The sequence below is a fragment of the Erpetoichthys calabaricus genome, chromosome 4, assembly GCF_900747795.2.
Source record: "Erpetoichthys calabaricus chromosome 4, fErpCal1.3, whole genome shotgun sequence".
Taxonomy (NCBI): Eukaryota; Metazoa; Chordata; class Cladistia; order Polypteriformes; family Polypteridae; genus Erpetoichthys; species Erpetoichthys calabaricus.
In genome coordinates this window covers 221,192,652-221,219,810 of record NC_041397.2, presented here as the reverse complement: position 1 = coordinate 221,219,810, position 27,159 = coordinate 221,192,652, and the positions used below count along the sequence as shown (strand labels likewise).

The window sequence follows — 27,159 nt, the reverse complement described above, 5'->3', positions numbered from 1 at the left end:
CAATTTGAACAACTTCAAAAATGTATATTTTGTTATACAGTATTTATTATTAGTAATGTTTTCATATTCAAGGTTGTAACACCACGAAAAAAAAGAAAAAAGCTGAACAAGTACTAATACATGCAAAGGCATTATGTGTTTTGTAAGAAATATGTTACAGCCACATTGTTTTTTTTATTCCTTTTCATATCAATTCATAAATTGTAAATCTTTATAATAATTACACTTAATATGATTAAACACTAAAAAAAAGTTTTAAGGAAAGGACCAGTAAGGGCTGCTACATCACAATAAGGACACTGGGGTTCACATCCTGGGTTTTCCCCATGTCCATGTTGGTTTTCTCCCACAGTCCAATATCACGCAGTTTAGAAGGACTGGTGGTGCTAAGGTGGGCCTGTGTGGTGTGTGTGTTCACCCTGTGATGGGCTGGTGCCTTGTCCAGGGGTTGGTCCTGTCTGTACCTATTAGTTTCTGGGATAGGCTGCAGGTACCTGGCAATACTACCCTGGATAAGCAGATACAGAAAATGAATAGATGGACAACAAGATAGGAAACCCAAAGAAAAAAGTCTATTTGTTTGCCCACACTGGGCCAGTGCCCCATTGTGCAAATCCCAATTGGGCCACTGTTGGCTGCCTACATGGGGCCAATATGTTGGCACATACTGGGTCTACACTCGCCAAATGTTATTTTGTTTGCTGGCTCCCACCATAATTCCCCACATCCTCAAAATGTCCAGAGTATACAATTCATTTTGGTGAACTCTTTTATTATTTATCAGTTTAATAATGAATAAATGTTCAGTCCATTTGATGCAGCAGAGATAGGAGATATAACCCCACACACACACACTTTTTTTTCGTCCAAAACCACATTCATTCTCTACTTTTCCACATACAGTAATCACTGCTGACCTCAGTGCACTTTTGCAATCTCTGGATCCATTTTTTAAAACACTGTTTTTTTCAGTTTTGCCAGTTCTTCATTCACTACCTCAGTCCTTGCATTTTTCATGCATATTGTAATTTTTGACTCTTACCCCAAATCAAGGACAAGTGGTCAGGTCAGGCAAATAGGGTGTGGCATCCAAAAGGCTAATCTAAAAGGCAACAATGAAGAAGATGGTCCTGGTGGCTTGATGCACAGGTGTGTTGTTGTGGTGAAGGGGTCCTTGCACTTGGGGCAACCGCTCTTGAGATTTTGGAGAACTTCACCCAAATATTTGTGTAGACATCTGAAACTGGACAAACCACTTCTGAAGAATTCTCCAATTTGTTGCTTGGTTGCCAAGATGAGCTTCCAGCTTCTTGAAGCTTTCTGATGCCGATAAACCACAATAAAAAATGTGGTAATGTTAGAGCATGATCATGTGTTTGTTCTCATCAGAAAAAGTCACTTGTGGGCAAGCACCACAACCACTTCTAAATTCATTTTTTGTCTCCATAATGATCTGTGAACTTGAATTTTTCAGGAAGTTTTTGTGAACAGTTAAATAACATTCTCAAAAAAAAAAAAAAAATCAACCACAAGGTACACATTCAGAATTTGGATTTTTGGAACACCCCTCATATATACAAAGCAGTTCTGGAGGACCAGAGCTTGTTGAACAGATTATAGCATCCATCCCCTTTCTCAGCAGAGTCAGCTTGCTCCCAGGTGTTTCTCTAAAGCTTCGCTGTCCTACCACAGATAAGTACTGTGCAGCTTGGAAGCCTGGCACACTCCTTTATCTTGTGTTCAATCCAGCAGTACTTTTGGATCCGGTTGCATAGTCAGTACCTTTGCTGCCTGTTGAACCCAACAACTAACAATTGCTACTATCATGTATGGGAGAGTGCTGCAATCCACCACTGAAGCGAAAAGTGAAGCAGTGGGTCCCCAGATCATTCACTTACTGCACCTAATGAGTATCTCCCAGAAACCCAACAAAATCTTCCTGTAGATTATTATTGAAAATATCAATGTCAACATCAGAGAGGTGGACCAAGTCACCTCTGTAAAGTCCTTCACAACAAACATCTACCTCTCCGCAGGGCACAACTAACCACATCCACAGAAAATAAAAGCATCCATTGCTTTAACTTTTTAACCTTGATCTTTCTATTGTTGAGATTTTGTCCTTCTCCAGTAATGTCTAGCTAGAGTGGAACACCAAACCAGTGTAACTACTGGCCATAAAGCCAGCAATCTGAAGCATAAGGCCTTCATGTCAAAGGACTTTGGATTTGCTAGGTCATTGCCTCCATGTGTGGGTCAGCCGCAAGTAAGAAAACTCATCCACAAAAGTGAGACTGTTTGAAACAGAGGATACTATAATTGCCACTGGTGGTGTTTTGGCACTTTACATGGTTAAGCATCTGCGGTGGGTTGGCACCCTGCCTGGGATTGGTTCCTGCCTTGCACCCTGTGTTGGCTGGGATTGGCTCCAGCAGACCCCCGTGACCCTGTGTTCGGATTCAGCAGGTTGGAAAATGGATGGATGGTCAAGCATTACAGTATTTATGGATCAATATGTTGTAGGCAGCCCAGATTCCAACACATTTAGGACTACCCTAAATGCACTTGAAATATATACCTAATTTTGCCACTGCAACTGATGTAAACAATCATAATATAGTCAAGATATTACCTGTCAGATCAATAATTTGATTGGAAGAAAAATGGTGCTTAAACTAAATTAAACATACTATCAATGAGACTGTTGAAGTGATTGCAAAATATTAAAGACACAAGCAAAATAACCAACTTTCTGAAAGGTTTACTACTAACTAAGAATTGTTTTAAATTGATTGCATTTTTAATTAGAAAAAATTCATTACTTTGGAGGGCATGTGTCAAGCGTCGATTAACACCCACTTCCCCAAACTCTCCCCACCCACTCCATTGTCCTTTTTGAAAATCAGAATATGGTCATCCTAATTGAGGAGCAATGTCTTAAAACTATAGTTAAGTGAAGTTAATATTTGATTATACATTATTTTAAGAAAGAAAAGAAGCTGACGTATTAAAACATTGTGTTAATACCTTATCACATAATAAGAAACTTTCACAAAGCATTATCTAACATCACTTAATATAATTTAGTATTTCCAATCTCTCTTTATGGCCAGGGTAATTTCTCATCTGGAAATATATTAAGAATTAAGAGGAAAGAAATTAATATAACTAATGTAATGTAAATATTTAAGAATAGATTATAAATTGGTATTCTTCACAAAGTGCTTACTTAAACAGTATAATGGGTTGTGATACAACTATCCAACTAAAATATTTGTTAAAATATATATATTTTTTATTAATCACTGATTGAAATAACATACACACACAATTTGGTCCATGTTCTGTATCTTGCATCAGTTCTATTTTCAGCCAACATTGCAAATATTCAGAATTTTCTTGTGATCTTCTTTTAACTTGATCCCCATACAGTTTATCCACTTTTGCTGCGACAAAACTTGAGTCATCACTGAATCAATGTCTTTTTTCATGTTTCCCGTCCTCTGTATAGTTAATCATGCTCACATAGAGTTTAATAAAGGAGTAAGTTACTCCCAGAGCACAGTAAACAGATGTAAGTAAGAGAGGTAAAAATGGAAATGCTGCCTTAAGTGGTGTCAGAGGAAAGATAATTTCACAGAACACTTCAAGAGGAATCAGTCCTGTCAGATAAGTGGCTTCAAGAGTATTCAGTAGCTTGCCATCTTTTCTAAAAAAACAAACAGAAACAAAACTTCTATAAATACCAAGCTGGATTAGGGTTAATAAAAAAATAGTTATAGGATTATAAAATAGGATTGCTGTGTCTGAGCAATAATAAACTACAGATTTTGCTTGCTAGCACTTTTGAAAATGTTGCATTTTAAACTTAGCACTGTTAAATCAGGAAAAACTAAACAATTAGAACACTAACATATGATCTTCTGGACAAAATGCATCTGTTGCGTTTAGGTCATTTTTAGGTTCTTCCCCAATTCTATCTGTTGGACACACTGCAGTTTGTGAGACTCAACGACTCTAATACAGATGCGAGCAACACTGGAGCACCACAAGGAACAGTCCTGTCTGCTTTTTTCTTTAAGCTACACACCGCAGACTGTAAATATATCACTTGGTCATGTCACCCGAAGAAATTCTCAGATAACTCTGCACTAATGGGGTGTATTGATAAGGAGGATGAAACAGAGTATAGACGTCAGGTTGAGAACTTTGTTTCTTTGATGCACAAAGAACTTAACATAAGCAAAATCAAAGAACTGATTATTGACTTTCACCGCACCAAAAGACCTCTATGTCCGGTCACTGTTCAGGGAGTGGATTTAGAGGCAGTGCACTCCAACAAGTACTTGGGGGTCCATATCAATGACAGGCTGGACTGGTCTCATAACACAGAGGAACTATGTAAAAAAGGTAGAGCAGGCTCCTTTTCCTTAGAAGACTGCATTCCTTTAATGTGGGAATGACATCCTTCACTTCTTTAAATTTGTAATTACCGGTGCAATTTTCTAAGCTGTTGTGTGCTGGCCTGGTAATGTCACTTATAAAGAGGCCCAACAAATCAGCAAGCTAATTTAAAGCGTAGGCTCAGTTAAGGGACACACTCTGGACCCCCTGGAGGTAATAGCAAAGAGGAGAATTAAAACAAAACTGAGTGGCATTATGAACAATGTTATACATTCTCACTCTGACAAACACCAAGGACTTTCAACCAACAGAAATGTGTGCCAAGAAACGCTACTGGGGCTCCTTTATACCAACAGCAATAATGCCTGCATAATACCTCAATGTGCGACTTCCAAGTCAAAAGTTCTTCTTTCTTTTTAATTTTCTTCCTTTTTAGTCACCCTGGTGTGTGTTCAGACTATGGTGTGTGTTGTTTTTTTTATTTAAAGAGCTTCTGTAAAAAGCAACTTTTCTCCCTCAGGTCAAATAAAGTTATATCCATCTATCTGTTCATTCATTCAAATCATTGAGGGAACCTGGCAAAGTCGATGAATGAATTACATTTTTCTGTCATATAGGTTTGCACTATTTTTAAGCTGAATTATGTAGTTCATGGATGTATAAAATACAAGAAACCACTGTCCCTGATAACAACACTTGTGGTGTAGGTAGAGTCACTGTATATTATGGGGCTATATTTTTTAAATTCATAATGCAGTTTTTGCCTCAAGGTGGAGTGAACATTTTTAACCAGAAAATAGTTATGGTTCCCCATGGGATAAAAAGGGTACTTACTGCTTAGTTTGATTATATTTACTAGACAGACACTTAAAGAAAAACAAATCTGCCCACCCACAAATATACAAAAATGTCTGTCAAAAAAAGTAACAAATCACAATTGAGAGTCATTCTACATAAAATCAAACCATATTAAAAACAGAAGTTAAACCTTTACCTGAACAACCTTTGCAATGAAGTCACACTAAATATGGTGAACAGCAGCATTAGTAAAATTTTGAGAGGAAGTTCTGCAAGACAAAACAGTTGGATTATTCACATATACATGTGTGGAAAGCTACTCATAATACATATGCAAGGTCAGATAGTGCTGGAATGTAGAAAAATATCTAAAATGGCCACAACTTATGAAGTGTTAAATAATTTAAAACAGTGATAACATATTATCCCAAATACAGATTTTTAAAAAACAGTATTTTCAAAAAATAATGCATCTGACATTTATAAATGTGAAAACGTTAGGCATTTACCTGGTGCAGTAAACAGCAAAGGAAAGAGGGAGAAATGGCCAGTTGTTGATAAAATTATAAATAGTCCAGCGTCTGTATGACTTTTCACAGACAGTAAACTGTAAAAATAACACACAGAATTAAGTAGTAATTTGTATAAAATTAAGTGTCTGCCTTCAAACTACAAATGAAAACTAATAAAGAATTTTTGTTATATGCAATTCCATGAAAGTTAGTCTACTCATGACCATGAGGTATAGTGCCCCACTGTCTACTATAACATTCACCTTACTATTATTAATTTACCTGGCCTGTCTCAGGATCCTTTGTATGGTGATTTAAATGTATTTAAATTTTCAAACATATTTAAATTGTACTTGTTGAAACTACTCTTATCACAGATGTATTATGCAAGACACTACCTTGTGAGGTATAATGCCAATTCTCACCCTCCCTCAACATAAACTAATCACAGTCCAGTGACACCAACAGATACCAACATCTAAAAAATGGGGAGATGAATTTCACAGGTTCTCACATGTAACACTCTCCATACGTTAGCAACTCCCTGACATCCTCCTGTCCAAGAAAAGAGACAAGAACACATCTGGTCAAGTCCTATGCCAGAACTAGCAAAAGTGGCTCTGAAACACAACTCTCTCAAAACACAGGGCTCCAGTGTATACAGCTATAATCCCTGGGACAATCCCACATGCCACGTTGAGTTCCCAAACCTACTAAGCATACTCCAGTCTGAAAGCTACATAAAAAATTATTTCTACATGTACAAAATGCAGAATGATGGTGTTTTGTATAAAAAATGGCACTGTTTTTAGTAAAATAGTTAATTGTTTTTTATGGACCTAAACATTTTAAGATAGTTACCATAATTGCTTATTTCCTAATCATGACAACTTATTTCCCCCTTCTGTATTACAATGGAATGTCATATGTATTACCACATCAACATAAAAATAAACAGTAGATTTCACAATTGCCTTTGTATTCGTGCTGTTATAAACTTTATTTACCTTAAAGGAAGAATAGCTAGAAGAATCGCTTTCTCATGTACATGCCAGCCAAACATGAAAGATGCCAGGGCACATAGTATTAAACATCGAAGGAACCCAATGGGGCCTTGAGGTTTCTTCCAAAGGCAGAAAACTGCAGGCTAAACGAAAAAATAAACACATTACCAGAACTAAATATTCCTGCATGTGGGCATAGCAGTAACTAAAAGCCTTACTTGCAACATAAATACATTACCTAACACCATTCCTGAATCACAGTTGCTTAAACCCATTGCTGAATATTTTAAAATACATTAATGTACTTATTCAAATTGTATATACATTGTATGCATTATGGATCACTTAGTTCAATGGTCCTCAAGTTTAGTTGTGGTTCACTAGATTACATATAAATCTGCACTTTGGTTTGATGCTCCTTGGAGGAATAACAGGGTAATACTACCAATTAATATTCTGGAGCATGCAACTGTCTCTTAAAGTAGCAGGCAGTTTAATTTAGCAGTCATCTCCAAATACTGACATATTTTATAACACAACAATCACAAACTGATGAATCCAACTATGTTGCAAATTTTCTAATTTTATCAAAAAAAAAAAAATCACATAAAATGTAAACTCTAATAATTATTAAAAGGTTACACATCAAGATAAAATGCTTAATTATTTAATGCAGCAATTGTCAAAAAAACAATAAATAGGGAGGTATATAAAATATTTACTGCAGAAGATATAAATAATGGAATACCTCACTTAAAATCCATTTTTGATTTCAAATCCATCTATCCATCTTCCTAAACCCCTTTTTTAGGGTAGTGTCTTTAGGAAGCTGGTGTCTACCCTAGCAATCATTGGGTGCAAGGCAAGAACACCACCTGGACAGGGTACCAGTCCATCACAAAGAAAAGACATACCCACACTCTTAAGACCAGTTTTGCAATGCCACTTCACTCAGCATGCACATCTTTGGACTGTGAGAGGAAATTTGAGTGCCCGGAGGAAATCCACACACACACACAGGGAAAACATGAAAACTCCACATGGGGAACACCCAGAGTGTGAACACTGATCTTCTTTCACAATATATGACTATAATATGTATTTTAACTTTTCTTTATATTCACAGTATAAGGCCAAGCAAAAAGTAACCCAAGCTAAATCAAGAATACTACTCACTGTAATTGCAGCAATGGTGCAAATGAGAGTGACAGCAGGAGATACAGATGGCAAGATTGTGTGATGGAATTCTTGCACTAAGCCTCCTGTCATTGAAGCCTTTGAAATCTTCTCATGTTGAAGCAAATTAAGTTTTAAACCTAGAAATAAGAGACATGCATTTAAAATTTGAAATATACTCTATGTAGCATTAATTTAACAAACAGTATGGTTTGTGAATCCAACAATATGGCTTTGACTCTCTTGCCCAGTCATTCCCTGTACTGTTTCACTCTGGGTGCTCCAGTTTGCCTCCAATGTTAGGTTAGCAGTCGACTTTAAATTGATCATAGTGCCAGTGTGAGTTCTGAATATGTGCTTAGGGCAGCCCAGAATTGGACCGGCACACCACACATGGTTGGTTCTTGTCTTGAACTCTCTACTACCAGGACTGGCTCTGACCCACCCAATCCTGAACTGGAGGAGGCAACCGGGGGAAAAAAGTGGCTATAATAGGGCATTTCCAAAACATCTGAAGTCCGTAATGCCTCAGATTGACACAAATTACATAAAAAGGTCTGAGGCTAAGCCCATAATAAATTGTTTACATGGAATGGAATTTCATCTGTGTAAAAGGTTACATTGAATATTTTGAAGTTAAGGTTTCTGGAAGAGATAGTAATATTGTTTAAAAATAATAGACCACTGGAGAGGAGAGACAAGGATAGATCACGTTCCCAAATTAGACTGGACAGGCAAAGTATGGTATGAGGATTTGCACATGTATTGGGGTTATAACGGCTTCATTGACTAACCCAATTATGTCTCAAAATGTCACAGGGTGGGTGGAAGGTGGAGAAGTAAAGAGATTTTATAAGCCTTAAGGACCTATCTAAGCCAGAGAATGAACGAAGAAGGAGGAAAGTCACAAACCCTAAGAGGGATTCAAAGGATTAAATATGTTTAAAGCATGACGTAGATCCCATATAAACATGGTAAAGGGCTCTAAAGCAAGGTTAAACAGTACAGGAGACAGTGGATAACTCTGCCTGGCTCCTTTAAAAACAGGACAAGATATATTTGTATCTGAAAGCACAACTGCTGTAAGTGATATACAATTTTGTAATCATACTTATTGAATTGCACGGGTTTTTGCCCCATTTTCATGACTGCCATAAAAATTCTAAGGTCATACACTTGAATGTCTTCTCAAAATGTAGGGTGACGAGACCGACTGGATGAGACAACGTTGTACCTAAACTGTGCAGCATCTTCTAGATCATTATTTGCCACATCACTGGCTTACATGAAATCTGACTGATCTGAATGAATTATTTTATGAACAGCTCACTGTAAAACGGTCTTGCAGCAAGTAGCTTTACCAGTAGCTTTGATTCCGAACTTTTTTCAAGTCCCACCCTCCTCTCAAACCATTTTCAACCACACCCACAGGCCTCTCACCTCTCATTTGTGTAAATGCTTTTGTCACACACAGTTCCTGCGCTCACAGCTCTTATAAATTTTTACGTTTTCCTCACTTTAAGTTCCCAATAAAAGAAGACTTATTATGTCCAAATCTTATTGAAGAATTTCATCCCGAAGGGTTATCAACTGAAGAAATGGGTACACGGGCAATCCTAGCACCGAGAAACAATGTGAAACGAATTAACACGAAAATTGTTGATCGGTTACATGGGGAATTGGTTAAATGTGTATCAATAGACTATGCTGAAACAGTTGGTGGTGATGGTGCGGAAGATGAAAACAACTTGCAATGGGACAAGATTATTTGTATTCAAAATTGGTTGAACAATTCTGACATGTAAAAGCTTAACAGGCGACAAGAAAGGTAATATAGTACATCTTCCGTGGAAAACATTAGACACCAAAGGAGATCTTGATATGCCATTCGTATTAGAATGTTTACAGTTTACCATTAGAATAGCTTTTGCTATGGCAATTAACAAATCACAGGGTCAAACATTTGAAAAAGTCGGTTTATTTATTAGAGAGAATGAAATGATTTTCACTCACGGGCAGTTATATGTTGTGTTGTCACAATAAAAGTCCAAACACAGAATCAAAATTCAATGCGATGTTGACGCAAAGTTAATTTTAAAAATTGTTTTTACTGAGGTTTTACAGTAAAAGTTAAGTTTAAAATTTATTTGCGTGTTAATTTCAAAGCCAAAAAGAACAAAAACATAACACGCAACAAATACCTCTAACACAACATGAATCATAATTTAATTTTCAATTTATTATGTTTTACTATGGTTAATTACTCACTGTAATTTAAAATAGTTCTATTATGCATATGTAACAATTCCATTGAAAATAATAATTTGTTGAAATTGTACATCTGCATCCCCATACGTGAGCAGCTGATCCATGAGGTGGCTAGCGTATATTATTATACAGTGCATCCGGAAAGTATTCACAGCACATCACTTTTTTCCACATTTTCCTCATGTTATGTTACAGCCTTATTCCAAAATGGATTAAATTCATTGTTTTCCTCAGAATTCTACACACAACACCCCATAACAACAACGTGAAAAAAGATTACTTGAGGTTTTTGCAAATTTATTAAAAATAAAAAAAATTGAGAAAGCACATGTACATAAGTATTCACAGCCTTTGCCATGAAGCTCAAAATTGAGCTCAGGTGCATCCGGTTTCCCCTGACCATCCTTGAGATGTTTCTGCAGCTTAATTGGAGTCCACCTGTGGTAATTTCAGTTGATTGGACATGATTTGGAAAGGCACACACCTGTCTATATAAGGTCCCACAGTTGACAGTTCATGTCAGAGCACAAACCAAGCATGAAGTCAAAGGAATTGTCTGTAGACCTAAGAGACAGGATTGTCTCGAGGCACATATCTGGGGAAGGTTACAGAAAAATTTCTTCTGCTTTGAAGGTCCCAATGAGCACAGTGGCCTCCATCATCCGTAAGTGGAAGAAGTTCGAAACCACCAGGACTCTTCCTAGAGCTGGCCGGCCATCTAAACTGAGCAATCGGGGGAGAAGGGCCTTAGTCAGGAAGGTGACCAAGAACCCGATGGTCACTCTGTCAGAGCTCCAGGGGTCCTCTGTGGAGAGAGGAGAACCTTCCAGAAGGACAACCATCTCTGCAGCAATCCACCAATCAGGCCTGTATGGTAGAGTGGCCAGACGGAAGCCACTCCTTAGTAAAAGGCACATGGCAGCCCACCTGGAGTTTGCCAAAAGGCACCTGAAGGACTCTCAGACCATGAGAAAGAAAATTCTCTGGTCTGATGAGACAAAGATTGAACTCTTTGGTGTGAATGCCAGGCGTCACGTTTGGAGGAAACCTGGCACCATCCCTACAGTGAAGCATGGTGGTGGCAGCATCATGCTGTGGGGATGTTTTTCAGCGGCAGGAACTGGGAGACTAGTCAGGATAAAGGGAAAGATGACTGCAGCAATATACAGAGACATCCTGGATGAAAACCTGCTCTGGAGCGCTCTTGACCTCAGACTGGGGCAACGGTTCATCTTTCAGTAGGACAACGACTCTAAGCACACAGCCAAGATATCAAAGGAGTGGCTTCAGGACAACTCTGTGAATGTCCTTGAGTGGCCCAGCCAGAGCCCAGACTTGAATCTGATTGAACATCTCTGGAGAGATCTTAAAATGGCTGTGCACCGACGCTTCCCATCCAACCCGATGGAGCTTGAGAGGTGCTGCAAAGAGGAATGGGCGAACCTGGCCAAGGATAAGTGTGCCAAGCTTGTGGCATCATATTCAACAAGACTTGAGGCTGTAATTGCTGCCAAAGGTGCATCGACAAAGTATTGAGCAAAGACTGTGAATACTTATGTACATGTGATTTCTCAATTTTTTTATTTTTAATAAATTTGCAAAAACCTCAAGTAAACTTTTTTCATGTTGTCATTATGGGGTGTTGTGTGCAGAAATTTGAGGAAAAAAATGAATTTAATCCATTTTGGAATACGGCTGCAACATAACAAAAGTTGGAAAAAGTTACACGCTATGAATACTTTCTGGATGCACTGTATGTATGTATATTATATATATATATATATATATATACATACACATACACACACACACAAACACATTTAATGCAAAAACATTCCTTGGAGAAACAAGCAATTTTAAAATAAAATAAATGCACAGCATTAGGACATTTCACTTTGTACCAAGAATGGTGAGAGCTTTGTCTAGCACATTGTACAAAGCCCAGAAATTTGGAGCCCAGTAGGCATGACATAAACCTCTCTTAAACGGAAACAACCGTGACAACACCTGGGATAACTGGCCCTAAAAAAGAAAAGAGAAATAATTATACAAATAATTTCCATAAATAGTAAATCCAAAGTACATGTATTTTTCAAAAAGGGTGTAAGTAGTAATTGGATAAACATCTTAATTCCTGATATTTAACAGCTCATCAGCTGGAAATAGCTAATTAGAGGCATAAGGTACAAGGTAGTCAATGAATGTTGTCTTGTTACGACAAATTGAAAATTGCAATTTGTTTTTACTGTCAAAAAGATAGAAAAAAGAAAAACATGACATGAAAAATTATGACCAAGAAATTAAAAATATTTGGGGAAAAAAAATGTACTGCCACCTTTTCCCATCATAAATAAATCAAAATGTATCTTTAGAAAAAAAACACTAGTGAGCAGATAGCAGATAGACCTACAACCATACTGTGGTTTATATTGCTAAATTGTATTTGTAGGCATTTTTATACAATTTTTGTGATGTCACAATGAAAATTTTATTTATAGAAATATTAAATTGAACAACACTACTATCCAAAACTAAATCAGAGGAAAAATCAAGTACCATAGCTATGAAGGGTCCAAATGAAATGGCAAAAACAAAGCAGACTGTTATTCCTAGGCCAGCGAACCTCAAAAAATGAAAACTTCTCCATTTAATGGAATTATCTAGGGGAAAAAATTATGTAAAAAATGTGGACAAAACAATAGAAATTTTCATTCAAATAAGCTTTAGTTTATATACTGTTTTGAGTTTTTAAAGCTCCCTAATCAATCCCCAGCTAAAATCCAGTAAGATAAGTATAGTCTCAGAGTCAGCAGCTCAAAGTGGCCTCACAGAGTCCAAGGCAGTTTATAGAGAGATATTGGTTTTATTGAAATGTTCTTTTTAATCACTGATTCTCACTTTTGATATTAAAATACACTCAGCATTAAATTTACTTTTCCATTTTCCATACTGCACAAACTGCCCATAAAGTGAACGCTAAAGGTGTGGAAATATATCAAAGGTTTAAGTACCACTATTATAGATTGGATATAATACTTTTATTACCAATAGTGCAATATTGTAACTTGGACTTTTTCCACATACAGTATACAGAAAAGGCTACATTGTATCACTTTATGTAATACAATTAGAAAAAAATGTTTATTAGCTTATTTAAAACTGTTTGCTCCACTGGTGTGGAAAAAGTAACCCTGAAACTGTACTGTAAAAAACACACTTTCATAAAAGTGGAAAACAAAACAGCTTGCAGAACACAGTTTACCCTCAATACAAGTAAATCAACACAGCAAATACCATGTAAAAGGGGTGTCTTGCCATTCACAGAATCTAGAAAAGGCAATGACCAAAAGGTACAGGAGAAATTCCTCCAGGGTAACATAAAGTCAGTAATCCCACTGTGCCTGAAAGGGCTTACCACCACCCTACACACTCCATCCATCCATCCATTGTCTCCCGCTTATCCGAGGTCGGGTCGCGGGGGCAGCAGCTTGAGCAGAGATGCCCAGACTTCCCTCTCCCCGGCCACTTCTTCTAGCACTTCCGGGAGAATCCCAAGGCGTTCCCAGGCCAGTCGAGAGACATAGTCCCTCCAGCATGTCCTGGGTCTTCCCCGGGGCCTCCTCCCGGTTGGACGTGCCCGGAACACCTCACCAGGGAGGCGTCCAGGAGGCATCCTGATCAGATGCCCGAGCCACCTCATCTGACTCCTCTCGATGCGGAGGAGCAGCGGCTCTACTCTGAGCCCCTCCCGGATGACTGAGCTTCTCACCCTATCTTTTCACACACTCTTCATAACAAATATAGATAAATAAAAAAATAAATAAAAAGCAGTATTCACCAGGACTGTGCTGTGTGAAACAGTATGAGCGAAGGAGATAAATGCCATATGCAGGTGCTACATATAGGTAAATGTGCTTTAAATTCAGCAAAATTGAAAACAGAAGAGCTCCCTCCATATTACGTCCCTGTAAAAGAGAAAAAAAAAAAAAAAACTTTCCCCATACATTTCATAACTGAACCACTATGTCTCTTACAAACAGCTTTAGAATTCGAATTAACTAACTTAAGATATACAGATATGAGGACAAGATTATGATTAGCTTTAAAATTCTACTGAACTACTTTAACTATGTACATTTTGCTTAAAGAATTCTTGAATGTCATTCAGAAACACTCCAATAATAGCCTGATTTAATCATTACTTACACTGACATCTTAAAATTGTAAATTATTTTTACTGACATACCTGAAATACTCTGGCCACAGAAAGTAGAAGAAAGCCAAATAAAAACCCATTATACTGGAAATGAATATCTGAAAAAGACATTGAAGGATGTAACAATTGCATTTCCTGTGTCCAAAATGCCCACATAAAGGAATTCAGATGATTAATATGAAGTTTACTGTCCCAGTTTCTACTGAAAATGAGTTTAGTCATTGTTACAAGAGGTTTTTAAATATGGCAAAGTCTGACTACATTAGCTGATAGGTAATTAAGTGCAACACAGAATATTATTTCTGCACAGTAATGTGTAATGCCCTATAAAACACCATGAACAGTGTTATGAAAAATTATGAATTAATAAGGTTGAAAGCTGCAACCAAATGCAACAGTAATTACACCGCAGTAGAAGCATAGCTTAAAAAAAATGTGCAGTAAACAGATGCCACAAATACTCGGCCCGAATTTCGGTGTAGTGATAGCATGTTGTCCAAATGTCTGCACCATCTTTTTTAAAGGTTTAAAAATAAGGGTTTACCTCATACCTTAAGGATATTACATTAATTGAATACATTTCCTCAGGATGTATGAATTTGTTAGTCTACGTGCCCTCTAATAGACTCTCACCCAATTCAAATGGATTTTGATTACTTAATATAAAAAATTACCAAGAGACAAGTTTGATTAGGTTTTGTATATTCAGTATAATCTTTAGTACATATAATAACACAGATTTGGGTCAAGATGTTTAGATGTTGCTCGACCAAAGATTATAAAGTGTAAGACATGATCTAATGAATATTAACTGTGGCATGCCTGTAAGTAACAGATATTGTGGTTCCAACATCTTAGAAACAACTAAACTATGGCTAACCAAAAAAAAAAAAATCATCCAAAGAGCAGTGTTTCTCTGGGCAAAAACACCTTATAAATGAGTATCACTTGGAAAAACTATAAGAAAAGCCACAAACACTCAAATACATCTTTATTACAACAGCATACAGAATGTGTAACATCTCAGGTGTTACAGTGGATGAGCTACAGCAGCAAAAGAGGATGTTGGGCTCCTTTCTTGTTAGCCATATACAAGAAGATGAGGCAACAGTGGGTACACAATGAGCAATGCAGGAAGACTGAAGATTGACAAAATGTTGTATGTCTAGTCTGATATATGTTGATATCTAAGACATGACAAATGCATGATCAGAATTTGTCATAAATAGTTTCAATCTGTGAATCCATCCTGCTTTGTGCTTGAAAGTGTTACTGTAACGACATAGTGAACATTTTCTTGGCATGTAACAGGCCCCATAATATCACTGAGTATCACTTCAATCCCTAATAATTACTGAGCATCACTTTTCTCCCGTTTCAAAAGTTTAATTCCAGCAGGATAATGCAACACATTACGAAGCATGTATTATCTCAAGCTGGATCCAGTAACATGACACCGACAGTTTATGGCCATGGCCTGCACAGACTTCAGATCTCAATCAAACCAAACACATTTTGGGTTGAGGTGAATAGTAGATTCATGGCATGACTGTATGGCCAGCAAATTTGTAAGAAATGGTGTTAACCCTCAGACCAAATTCCTAACCAGTGTTTTAAGTGCCGTAACTGCATGCCTCATATACTTCAGGGCGTTCTACAGACAAATGTGGCCAGTATATTATATATATATATATATATATATATATATATATATACACATATACACACCAATTTATCCATACACAATGACTTATTTCTTGTAGCTCAGTACGGTCATCAATAAATCTAACATACATCACATTGGAATGTCCTAAGATTGTGAAGAAGCCAGACAAAAGACATGTTGGCATGAAGAGAACACTTAAAAATCTACAAAGTTGGTTTATACCTGTCCCAGGAGCTATGAGGCAGCAGTCCTATCTGATGAGCCAATGAACCACCTTTTTTCACATTTATGTGTGAGAGAGAGAGATACAAATATGCACATACCAAGAAATGCATTAAACAAAGCAAAGCAATTCTGAACGGATTTTCTTGGACATTTTCAGAATTAATTGGCATTCTAACTTAAGTTGTTAATTTAACTTCTAATTTACTGCTCATGATATATTTATGCTTTTCATCTCATAGCCTAAGGATACGATCCACAATTAGTAATCCAAAATTCCATAGCAGTAAAACAGCAAGAATAAACACGGGTCTGTCCAGAAGATCCCAGGATCGCTTTTTACCATTTTCACATTTACAGCACCTTTGAAAGAAAAAAAAAAAAAAAAACATTTTGTTTAAAATTAATTTCTGTATCACAGCAATCCCTTAATAGCATTACATTAAACAAGACATCCAAATATATGTTGCCCAATTTAACCATTCCACATTACTCACTCTCTGACAGCATAGATAAACAGAATATCGCTGACAATCACAGAACACCTCTGAAAAAGGACAGTTGCCTCACTTGCGTAATTCAGATTCTTGATCTCCAGCATGTTTTTGTCAAAATATTTTGCAAATTGGGAAAGAAAGAATTCGAACCAAGCAAATAATGGAGGGTAATCCAGGGTCCATTCTGATGTTGCCTGTAAAAAATAAAATGTGGCAATATTCAGCAGCTTTGTAAATAAAATGATTTAAACATTCAACACTTGAAAACACAAGGTATAGAACACACTGAAAAAATACAGTTCAACACACTTGATGCACATCTATTGAACAAACTTTTCTGTAGACTTGGCATTGTTGAATAATAACAGTCCTGCAACACTAACCATGCTCAATGGTCTGGGAAAAAAAGTTTGGAATTACAACAATATTACTACTATGTTTTATCCCTTTAATCGAAGTTTCCATCATTTATTAGTTGCATTACCATGATCGTTTTCAACATAAAAACAATGCATCAAACAAACTAAAGCAAATTTAAAAAATGTTAATAAAGGGTAAAGAGTATCAGTTCTACACAGAAAGTAACCAGAGCTACTGAATGTTCCCATGAAATAATTTAGTACCCACTTTTAAATATCCCATTAATATATATATATCTCCATCCCATATATGCACACATTATATATATGTTGATTGCAAATTGATTTTACAGATATATTTTTCATTGTAATTCTATTTGAGATGTCAATTCAAAGATTGTTTTTACTTTATTATAAATAATATATACATAGAGTAGAATTATATACTTTGATAAATTGGTTCTTTTCTATTCATTGACTGATTTATTGTTCTGTATATGCAATTTTGGTTAGATTTCTGTTTAAACTATTTTGTGGTAGTACTCCTAGAAAACATGTTAGTTTATATCTTTTGCAGTTTCTACAGTAGTTTTGGTCTAGATGAAGGCAGTGACAAGTCCTCTATGACTCCTAGGTCCTGCTCATAAGGGGTACTTTCAAGTTTCAGACCTTGCATTATGTATTCAGATCTAACATTTTTAATTTCCACGTGCAATACCCTACACGTTTACTTACAGTATATAAAATTTCATGAGAACCACAAACCTACATGAACATTTATTCTGTCCATATCCCTTTGTAATGATTTGGCAGACTCTAGGTTACCTGCTATTCCATTCAGTTTAGTATCATCTGCAAACGTAACAAGCCTGTTATTTATATTTCTATATTCAGATCTTTGTGAATGATGTTTATGAATGGCTAAATGAATAAATATCATTAGGTCTTGAATTTCCCATTGGGATTAATAAAGTATCTATCTATCTATCTGTAAAAATACTCTCCATCCCTACCATGTCCAATTCGATCATCTAGCCAAAATACTTACTTAATATCTCAATGAATTATTTTTTAAATGATAAACACTTTACAAGGAAAAACAGGAAAGGATAAGATCATTTTCAGCCTGAGACTACATAGTTAATAAAGTATGTATCTATCTATCTATCTATCCATAGTTCTTCTGTGTTATTGGCAACTAAATTTTTAATCTCTCTTTAACACTGAATACTGGAAATGTGTCAGTAATGCTTCCCAATTAACAAAATATGTTTAGTCATTCATGAGCTGTGAAGTACAATGATCTCTCCTCGATCATGGGGATTGCGTTCCAGAACGCAAGAATGTAAACATATCTTCCTCTTCAAAGGAGTGCGCGTCAGGAGCAGAGAATGTCAGAGAGAGAGAGAGAAAAGCAAACAATCAAAAATCAATAGGGCTGTTTGAGCATTTAAATGTGTGAAGCACTGTGCGGGAAGCATATCGCGTAACAAAGCAACCGCAAGTAAGCCCAGCAAGGAAGGGAGCAATGTGAAGGTAATCTTTCAGCGTTTTCTGAGGAGTGGCCATATCCTCTAGGGGTGCGAACAGCCCCCGTACTCACAATATATTTGAGGAGTTTTATTTAATGCGTAATACGTGCTCTGATTGGGTAGCTTCTCAGCCATCTGCCAATCGCGTCCCTTGTATGAAATCAACTAGGCAAACCAACTGAGGAAGCATGTACCAGAAATTAAAAGACCCATTGTCAACTGAAACCCACGAACCAGCGAAAAATCCACAATATATATTTAAATATGCTTGCATATAAAATCCACGATAGAGTGAAGCCGCGAAAGTCGAAGCGCGATATAGCGAGGGATTACTGTACATAACATCCACCCCCTTTTGACCATCCTCACCCATACCAGATACGAACAACAGCCACTACGCCACCAGATCATATAATTTCAGAATATCTATCTGCAAATAACTGGATTAGAACTAAACAGATACTTTATTTATAGGGTTGCAAACAACACACTTTTTTCTGCTTGGCTGTGCGATTGTTGCATTACATTTGTTTCTTGCCTCACGTTCCGTGCTACTGCAATAATCACTTGCCAGGGGCAGTTTGAAAGGTTCAAAAAATAAAACATAAGCAGTTTTATTTTAATATTTAACATTTAATATTCAAATTAAGACAGTTATGCATACCATAATATTGAAAAAACGCATAGTTTAGCCATGGTACCTTTGTTGAAACAAGTACTTTTTCAAAACTGAGCAAAAACAGTAAAACAGTGAGGAAAAAAGAAATGTAAAACAGTCAGCTGGATGGTTCCAGAATATAGAACAGCGATTTTGAAAATTAATATAATAAGGTAGGGCTTCCAACTAGGCTTTATAGTGTTAGCTACACTGTCATCTAATTTGCCACTTCCTTTGAGTCAAAGAATCCATTATCTAACATTTGGTAATATTTTGCTCCACTGTTGTAAATTTCGTCAGTCACTAAAATTTGGTTGCATATTCCTGCGACTTAATAAAGAATATTAAAATATTAATTAATGAGTCAGGTCTATTAAATTACATTTGCAGGAGCATTTGGAAAGGCATTTGTGTCAAAATGAAATAAACAAAAAGGCAAATGTGAAATAATCACATGAAAAAGTGCAGTGATTATATTATAAACAGGTCATTAAATTTTGAAAAATAGTTACACGCAGATTTGTGCATGTAACTATTAATTTAATAACTGTTTTTTCCTTTCACATTTTAACTGAAAAGGGCTGCACAGTGGCACAGTGGTAGCGCTGCTGCCTCGCAGTAAGGAGACCTGGGTTCACTTCCCGGGTCCTCCCTGCGTGGAGTTTGCATGTTCTCCCAGTGTCTGCGTGCGTTTTCTCTGGGTCCTCTGGTTTCCTCCCACAGTCCAAAGACAAGCAGGTTAGGTGGATTGGCGATTCTAAATTGGGCCTAGTGTGTGCTTGGTGTGTAGGTGTGTGTGTGTATGTGTGTCCTGCGGTGGGATGGTGCCCTGCCCGGGATTGGTTCCTGCCTTGCGTCCTGTGTCGGCTGGGATTGGCTCCAGCAGACCCCTGTGACCCTGTGTTCGGATTCAGCGGGTTGGAAACTGGATGGATGGATGGATTTTAACAGAAATGGCATGCCATAGAAGCATGTTTGAGCAGCTATGCATCTGGACTGCAAGTTAATGCTATTGACAGAGACAGATGAATAACCATTTAAATCTTAAATAGGAGTTATTATATGAACGAATAATTATACTAAAAAATTAGAATTTTTAAGTAATGAAGTCAGGTCAGGTCAGGTTGGGCAGCATGCACTGTTACACTCACCACATGACGAAACAGCTCGGGATTCTGTTTGGCAACCCCCAGGCGGACACGTGGTCCAGTCCCACCATCAGAAATTACCATCTATCTCCCGCAGCCAGGTGTTACGTGGGCATCCTCTTGGCCTGGTCCAGCTGGTTGGGTCCTCAACAATGGGGATTCTGCAAGCCTTACTACCCTCAGGGAATTGCTCCACATTGTCGTAGTGCTGTAACTGATGCTCCCTCACAATGCAGGTAATGTGGCCTCATTTGGGACTCCATGAGCAACCACTCATTCGACACAAATTCAAACCAGCGGTGCTCCAGGATTCTCCGAAGAGGCACAATACTGAAGGAGTCTAGTCTTCATTCCAGGTCACTGTATAGCGTCCATGTCTCACAACCATAGAGCAAGACATGAAGCACCAGAACTAAAGATTTATACTTTTGTTTTTTTGCATAGATATCAGGAGTCCCACGCACAACTTTCCAACAACTTCATGACCCGCTTCATAGGAAGAGTCACCAGAGACATGACTGTCGCTGTCGAGGTAAGTAGACCTCTCGACAAGGTTGACACTCTCTCCGTACACAGAAACACTGCTGATGGCTGTGCCCAAGAGATCATTAAAGACCTGGATCTTAGTTTTTATCTATGACACTTGCAAACCCAGACACTTAGACTCCTCTTCAGTCTCTTGAAAGCCCCGATCAGAGCCTCCATTGACTCCGCAAAGATTACAGCATCATCAGCAAAGTCAAGATCAGTGAATTGTTCTTCATAAACAGATGCACCACAGCCACTGGACCTCACGACCTTTCTCAACAAACAGTCCATGCAAGTACTGAATAGAGTAGGACCAAGAACACACCCCTGACGTAACCCAGAATCAAATGGGAAAAATGCAGAGATTCTGCCTCCACTCTACACAGCACTCACAGTACCAGTGTGCCAGCCAGCCATGATATTCAGCAACTTTGAGGGGATCCCGTGAAGTCTCAGGATGTCCCACAGGGCAGCTCAATCAACTGATTTGAACCCTTTATAAAAACCGACAAAGTTTGCAAAGAAACTCTGCCGATATTCGCATTTGCTCTCCATAAGAACCCTCAGTACCAGGATGCAATCGATGGTAGACTTCTTAGGCATAAAACTAGACTGCTCCTGTCACTGGTAGGTGAGCAAGTGATCATAGATCCTTCTAATAATGACCCTATCAAGGATCTTACCTGGCACCAAGAGCAATATTATTCCATCTGTAGTTGCTGCAATCCAGGCAATCACTCTTTCCTTTCCATATATGTCAACAAGTCCCATTTTCCAGTCAGTTGGGATGACGCCAATCTCCAAAATTGAAGCCAAGATTGCTTGCAATGCCAGGAGGACAGCCTTACCACCAGCCTGGAGAAGTTCACCCCAGATAACACAGACCACTGCAGCCTTCTCCACCTGTTCAATCTCAGTGAGATTGAGTGGTTCACAGCTAATTGGACGACCGGTGTCAATAACGGTGGATCCAGAAATGTCCAACGTCCTAGCCAGATGATCAGCTTTAAACAGCTGCTCAAAGTAGCCAGCCCAGCAGGTCACAACTGCAGTGTCATCTGTAAGGACCATTCCATCAGCCACCCTGACTGCGACTCTACAAGGAACAGATTCTGATATGCATAATGCTTCAATTCCCCTGTAAGCAGGACATGGGTTCACTAGACCATAGATGGTGTGTCACTTGTTCACAGACTCCTCTAACAAACGTCTCTTTATCTGCTCTCCGAGCCCTCACAGCCATGCTTCTCAGTTCCTGGTATAGACCAGAGCTGCCATCAAGCCAGGCGCTGCGACTCCTTCCAATGATATCTAGCGTGCCCTGCAAAATGAAACACCTCCTTCTGGGAACAATGCTAACAAAAACACAACCCTCAGCAACCTTCAGGGTTTTGTCACGGAAGGTCTCCCACATCATATTAGGATCAGCAGTCGCACCCAAGTCCGTAAGTTCCTAACACAAACTACATGCAAACTCATTAGAAACAGCCTGATCTTGCTTCTGTAGACCATGCAGTTTTTGTAAGTGCCTCCAGCATCTGCACATGAGGATGTGATCGATCTCCTTCAACGCACCATCAGTATTGGAGTACCAAGTCCAACGATGCAGCTCTGAGCAGTGGAACTACCAGCGATCTAGAGCCCCTGAACTTTTGCAAAGTCAAGGAACATGGAGCCATTTTCATCATGGTGGCCAGACCCATGGAGACCAACACAATCCTAATAGCCAGCCCTGTCAGTGCCACTGGTCACACTGAAGTCACCCATGACCAGAGAACTGTCACCTCATGGGCACCCATCAACCATCGAATCAGATTGCAAATAAAATGTCTCCCTCACCAAGACATTACTCAACATGGTCAGAGCATACACTGAAACAACAGATAAGGCACCCAGCGGGTCCAATCTGTGTGTCATAATATGCTCGCTGACAGGAGTGACATTAGACACCATTGGAAGGAGCTCCCCGAGTATGACAGCCATCACAGCAACCAGACCAAAAAAAGGTGTACCTACCTACAGAGATCTGGCCAGTCCCAGGTCTGTGCACCTCAGAGTGTGCTGCCACAGAAATGTAGAGTTTACGAATCTCCTCCGACAACAGAGGAAGATGATCATCATGTCAGAGAGTGAAGACGTTCCACGCGCCTACCCAGATGAGCTGCCTCAAATAGGGACCCAAGTGTTGCCATGTAGTGGTAACACCTCAGCATCACACCAGTTGTGATCCACCTCCGACAACAGAGGAAGATGATCATCATGTCAGAGAGTGAAGACGTTCCACGTGCCTATCCAGATGAGCTGCCTCAAATAGGGACCCAAGTGCTGCCATGTAGTGGTAACACCTCAGCATCACACCAGTTGTGATCCACAACAGGCCTGATCCCATTGGCTTTCTGACAGTTTTGACTCTTCCTGGGGTGGGGCTCCCGAGGGCTTTCCCCATTCCCTTCATAATGCAAGCAGCCGCCCAGCAGAGCTACTCACGCAGAGAGCAGAAAGGAGTCCTGTCTGTCATCTGGGAGCTGTGTGAAGTTTTTTTTATGGTGGCTGAAGTGCCAATCCTGCCACCAAACCCCAGGATTTCCCTGCAAGTTGGAGGAACGCTTGCAGGGCCGGATACAGTTTAACATCATATCCAGGACAGATTGAATACACAAAAATATTAAGCTTTGTGATTATGGTAACATATGAACCTGACACAATTATATTTTCAGACACAAATGAATCTGAAAAATCACACAGGAACATCTCAAGCTCCTTCTGGCCCAAAAGGCTTAACCTTACTGTCAGGTGGGTTTTATAAATGTTTTAATAATGTTCTGAAATATGCTTCTGTTAAGTTGATATGGGTACATATGAACAGCACAAATGATGCACTTATCAATTAATCTATTACGGGCAATTCTACTGAGGACAATTTGCACCTGCATTCATAAGCACCTTCTCAGCTATACAGACGAAATGATAGTGAAGAAATTCTCAGGGATCTATAATTGTATATATTTAGACCATACAATAGTCAGTAAACATTGCCCAAATAGTGCAAAGTTCTGTATGCTAGATGGTCAGAAATATCCATCCATCCATCCATTTTCCAACCCGCTGAATCCGAACACAGGGTCACGGGGGTCTGCTGGAGCCAATCCCAGCCAACACAGGGCACAAGGCAGGAAACAATCCTGGGCAGGGTGCCAACCCACCGCAGGACACACACAAACACACCCACACACCAAGCACACACTAGGGCCAATTTAGAATCGCCAATCCACCTAACCTGCATGTCTTTGGAATGTGGGAGGAAACCGGAGCGCCCGGAGGAAACCCACGCAGACAGTCAGAAATATCGTATACTGAAAAATCATTACCCACCAGCAAAAAATGACATCTACCCAACAACATGTATTGGTGGATGTTGCCGGGCACTCAAATTCAGTTGGCTTGAAAAATATGGTTCCTAGTTGGTGTACAGCACAAAACTGTTTTCAGTGTCTGTCGCTTCTCATGCAAAAGAAATTGACAGGATGCATAGGATATTAATCAGTTCTCCATTTGTTAATTTCTAGAAGTGGCACATGTACCAGTGGCCTTTTGTTAATTTGCCCTGTCCTTAAATCTATACCAGAGAAAATAGGTTGATTTGGGTTTCCCTGTTATAGGGGATCTGCACCATAAGGAGACACTGTGTGGAAGATTATATATATATATATATATATGATATAGATATAGAGATGTTTAGCGGAAGCAAGGAGAGACAGTGCACCAGCATGGGAAATCCAAAACTGGAGCGACCTAATGAAAGTTGGATTTTTATCCAGATTTACACGCAACACAGAGGATGAACCCCTTTGTTTATGTATTCTCTAGAGCACCCAACTACTTTTCCCATAGAACAGAACATTTATATTATTTGTGTCGGCTGGCTGGGGATTCCCTCCTACATCCACGGACCTCTTACTGAATATTAAGGATAGTAAAGGCAAGCTGTGTTAGTATTTGGCAAAATGGGTTAATAATGGCAATGACATCACACACCTTTATCTGTTCTTGCTTTGTTTTGGGAATGTATCTGTTGTTTAGGGGGTTTGTATTGTAATTTTTTTTTTTTTTACTGAAAAGTTGCAAATACATATTTTCTTCTCTTTACTGCTGTTCACTGAGTGCTAATCCAGGATTTGTGATGAGTGGGTTGATCAAGGATGAGTGCTGGTCACTGAACTCCTATCAGATTTTTTGCTGCTAGTATGATATCTGTATTCTGATCATATGGATGCAGTCAGTGGCAGAGGTGGTGCTGCATGGTGGTCGCCAGGGAAGTGGTCTTAGAGGCAACAGTGAACCTCTTGCCTTTAATGACAGTACCTTCCAGCCATGATGAAAAATTGAAACAAAACATGGAACAACCAGAGCTGAAAAATTCTACTTACTATTAAAGACATTACATACTGTTTTTTGCTGATGCTGCTCCTGTTTTATATGTCAAAAAGAATTACAGTACTATTGTTTTAGTATTCTCAAATATCGCACTCTATTTTACAGTTATTCCACAGGGCTTATATATTTAGTTCAGTGATAAACAAAAACATCAGTTGCATTTTGCTTTGTAATTAACATTAATTTGACAGTATTAAGAATCAGAATGAGAGACAAAGTTATGGACTGAATAGAATACAATACAAATGCCCCTCTTTAATATCTATTCCTATCTTACATCTTGTATTTTAACCTTTTCTCAAGAAACCCTTTGGCCAGGGAAATATGTACAACGTATTGAAAATTAACAAAAGCTAGACTCAAAAAGGCAGCACGGTGGCGCAGTGGGTAGCGCCGCTGCCTCGCAGTTGGGAGACCTGGGTTCGCTTCCCGGGTCCTCCCTGTGTGGAGTTTGCATGTTCTCCCCGTGTCTGCGTGGGTTTCCTCCCACAGTCCAAAGACATACAGGTTAGGTGGATTGGCGATTCTAAATTGGCCCTAGTGTGTGCTTGGTGTGTGTGTGTCCTGTGGTGGGTTGGCACCCTGCCCGGGATTTGTTCCTGCCTTGTGCCCTGTGTTGGCTGGGATTGGCTCAAGCAGACCCCCGTGACCCTGTGTTCGGATTCAGCAGGTTAGAAAATGGATGGATAGATGGATAGTTTCAAAAAAAAACAAAAAACAGTCCAGTGTCTTGGGGGGGGGGGGGGGGGGATGAGTCCACCCCCATATGGATGGCTCTCTACAACCCTGCTTACTGTTTGTGACCTTAAACTGGAAAGATTACATTTACCCCTTAGCACATGCTGTTGAATTTTGGTCACTTGATTGCACTTTACGCACCTGCTTCATCATTGCATTATTTTTTTGAGGGGCTTCCGTACACGTTACTAATTGGTAGCTTTCAGTTTAAATGCTGCACTTGAATCTGATTCTCTTGCATTTTTGCTTTCTCTCCCCAATTTTGACAAGCAAAATAACACGAAGGGTACTGGCTTACGAAAAGCAAAGCACCAAGTAAGTATAACGATTAATCTCAAAATGCAATGTAAAATGTAAAGTTTCTCAACTACCACTGAAATTCGGCGACTCCCAGACAGTGTTCAAAATTGGCAGGGCAGGTAAAATTTAAAAGACTAAACTTCAGCACCTAAATGCAGCCATTCAACTACACAGAACAGGCTAATCTGGCTTTATCTTTCAGGACTGCAACTGATTACGTTAACTGTACAAAACACTCACCTCGTAGTACCATTGGGAAACAGGAAGGTTTTGTGTTATCGCCAGCCAATTTCTGTGTACCTCGAAGTCGGTGGATCGGCTGTAAAATGAAAAACGGAATTAAACAACAGTCAATGTCCACCTAACGCTTTCAGAACATACGACCGAAAAGGCTTAAACTTCTTATTTATATCTACAACCTCCTCCCGTAACCGAAACATTAATCAAATTTAATGTGAGCCCGCCCATCCATCCATTCATTCATTCAGACATGAAAGTGTGTCGGCACTTATAATAATGTAATATAAATGAACGAATCGTATAACATTATCAGCAGTAAAATATAATCGCCTTACTATGTAGGTATCAAAAGACATTTCAAAAGAGAGACTCCGATCGCTAACGTTGAAAACCACGTCCAGCTAACTAAAGTGGACGCCGCCATGACACTTTGCTAAAACTTTATTGTCACAGAACACA

The 27,159-nt window shown here is 38.7% G+C and overlaps 1 protein-coding gene across 1 annotated transcript; it reads right to left on the bottom strand.

The window, feature by feature from the left end:
* Window positions 1-3,273: 3,273 nt before the first annotated feature.
* On the bottom strand, window positions 3,274-27,159 carry alg8 (ALG8 alpha-1,3-glucosyltransferase). The gene is made up of 13 exons (XM_028800314.2): window positions 27,036-27,159; window positions 26,701-26,779; window positions 16,764-16,957; window positions 16,520-16,629; window positions 14,409-14,476; window positions 14,001-14,127; window positions 12,719-12,822; window positions 12,064-12,184; window positions 7,895-8,034; window positions 6,722-6,861; window positions 5,712-5,809; window positions 5,399-5,471; window positions 3,274-3,709 (listed from the first exon to the last, which is right to left on the bottom strand). Exons 1-13 carry the CDS (start codon window positions 27,122-27,124, stop codon window positions 3,475-3,477), a joined length of 1,578 nt encoding a protein of 525 aa, XP_028656147.1. The 5' UTR covers window positions 27,125-27,159; the 3' UTR covers window positions 3,274-3,474.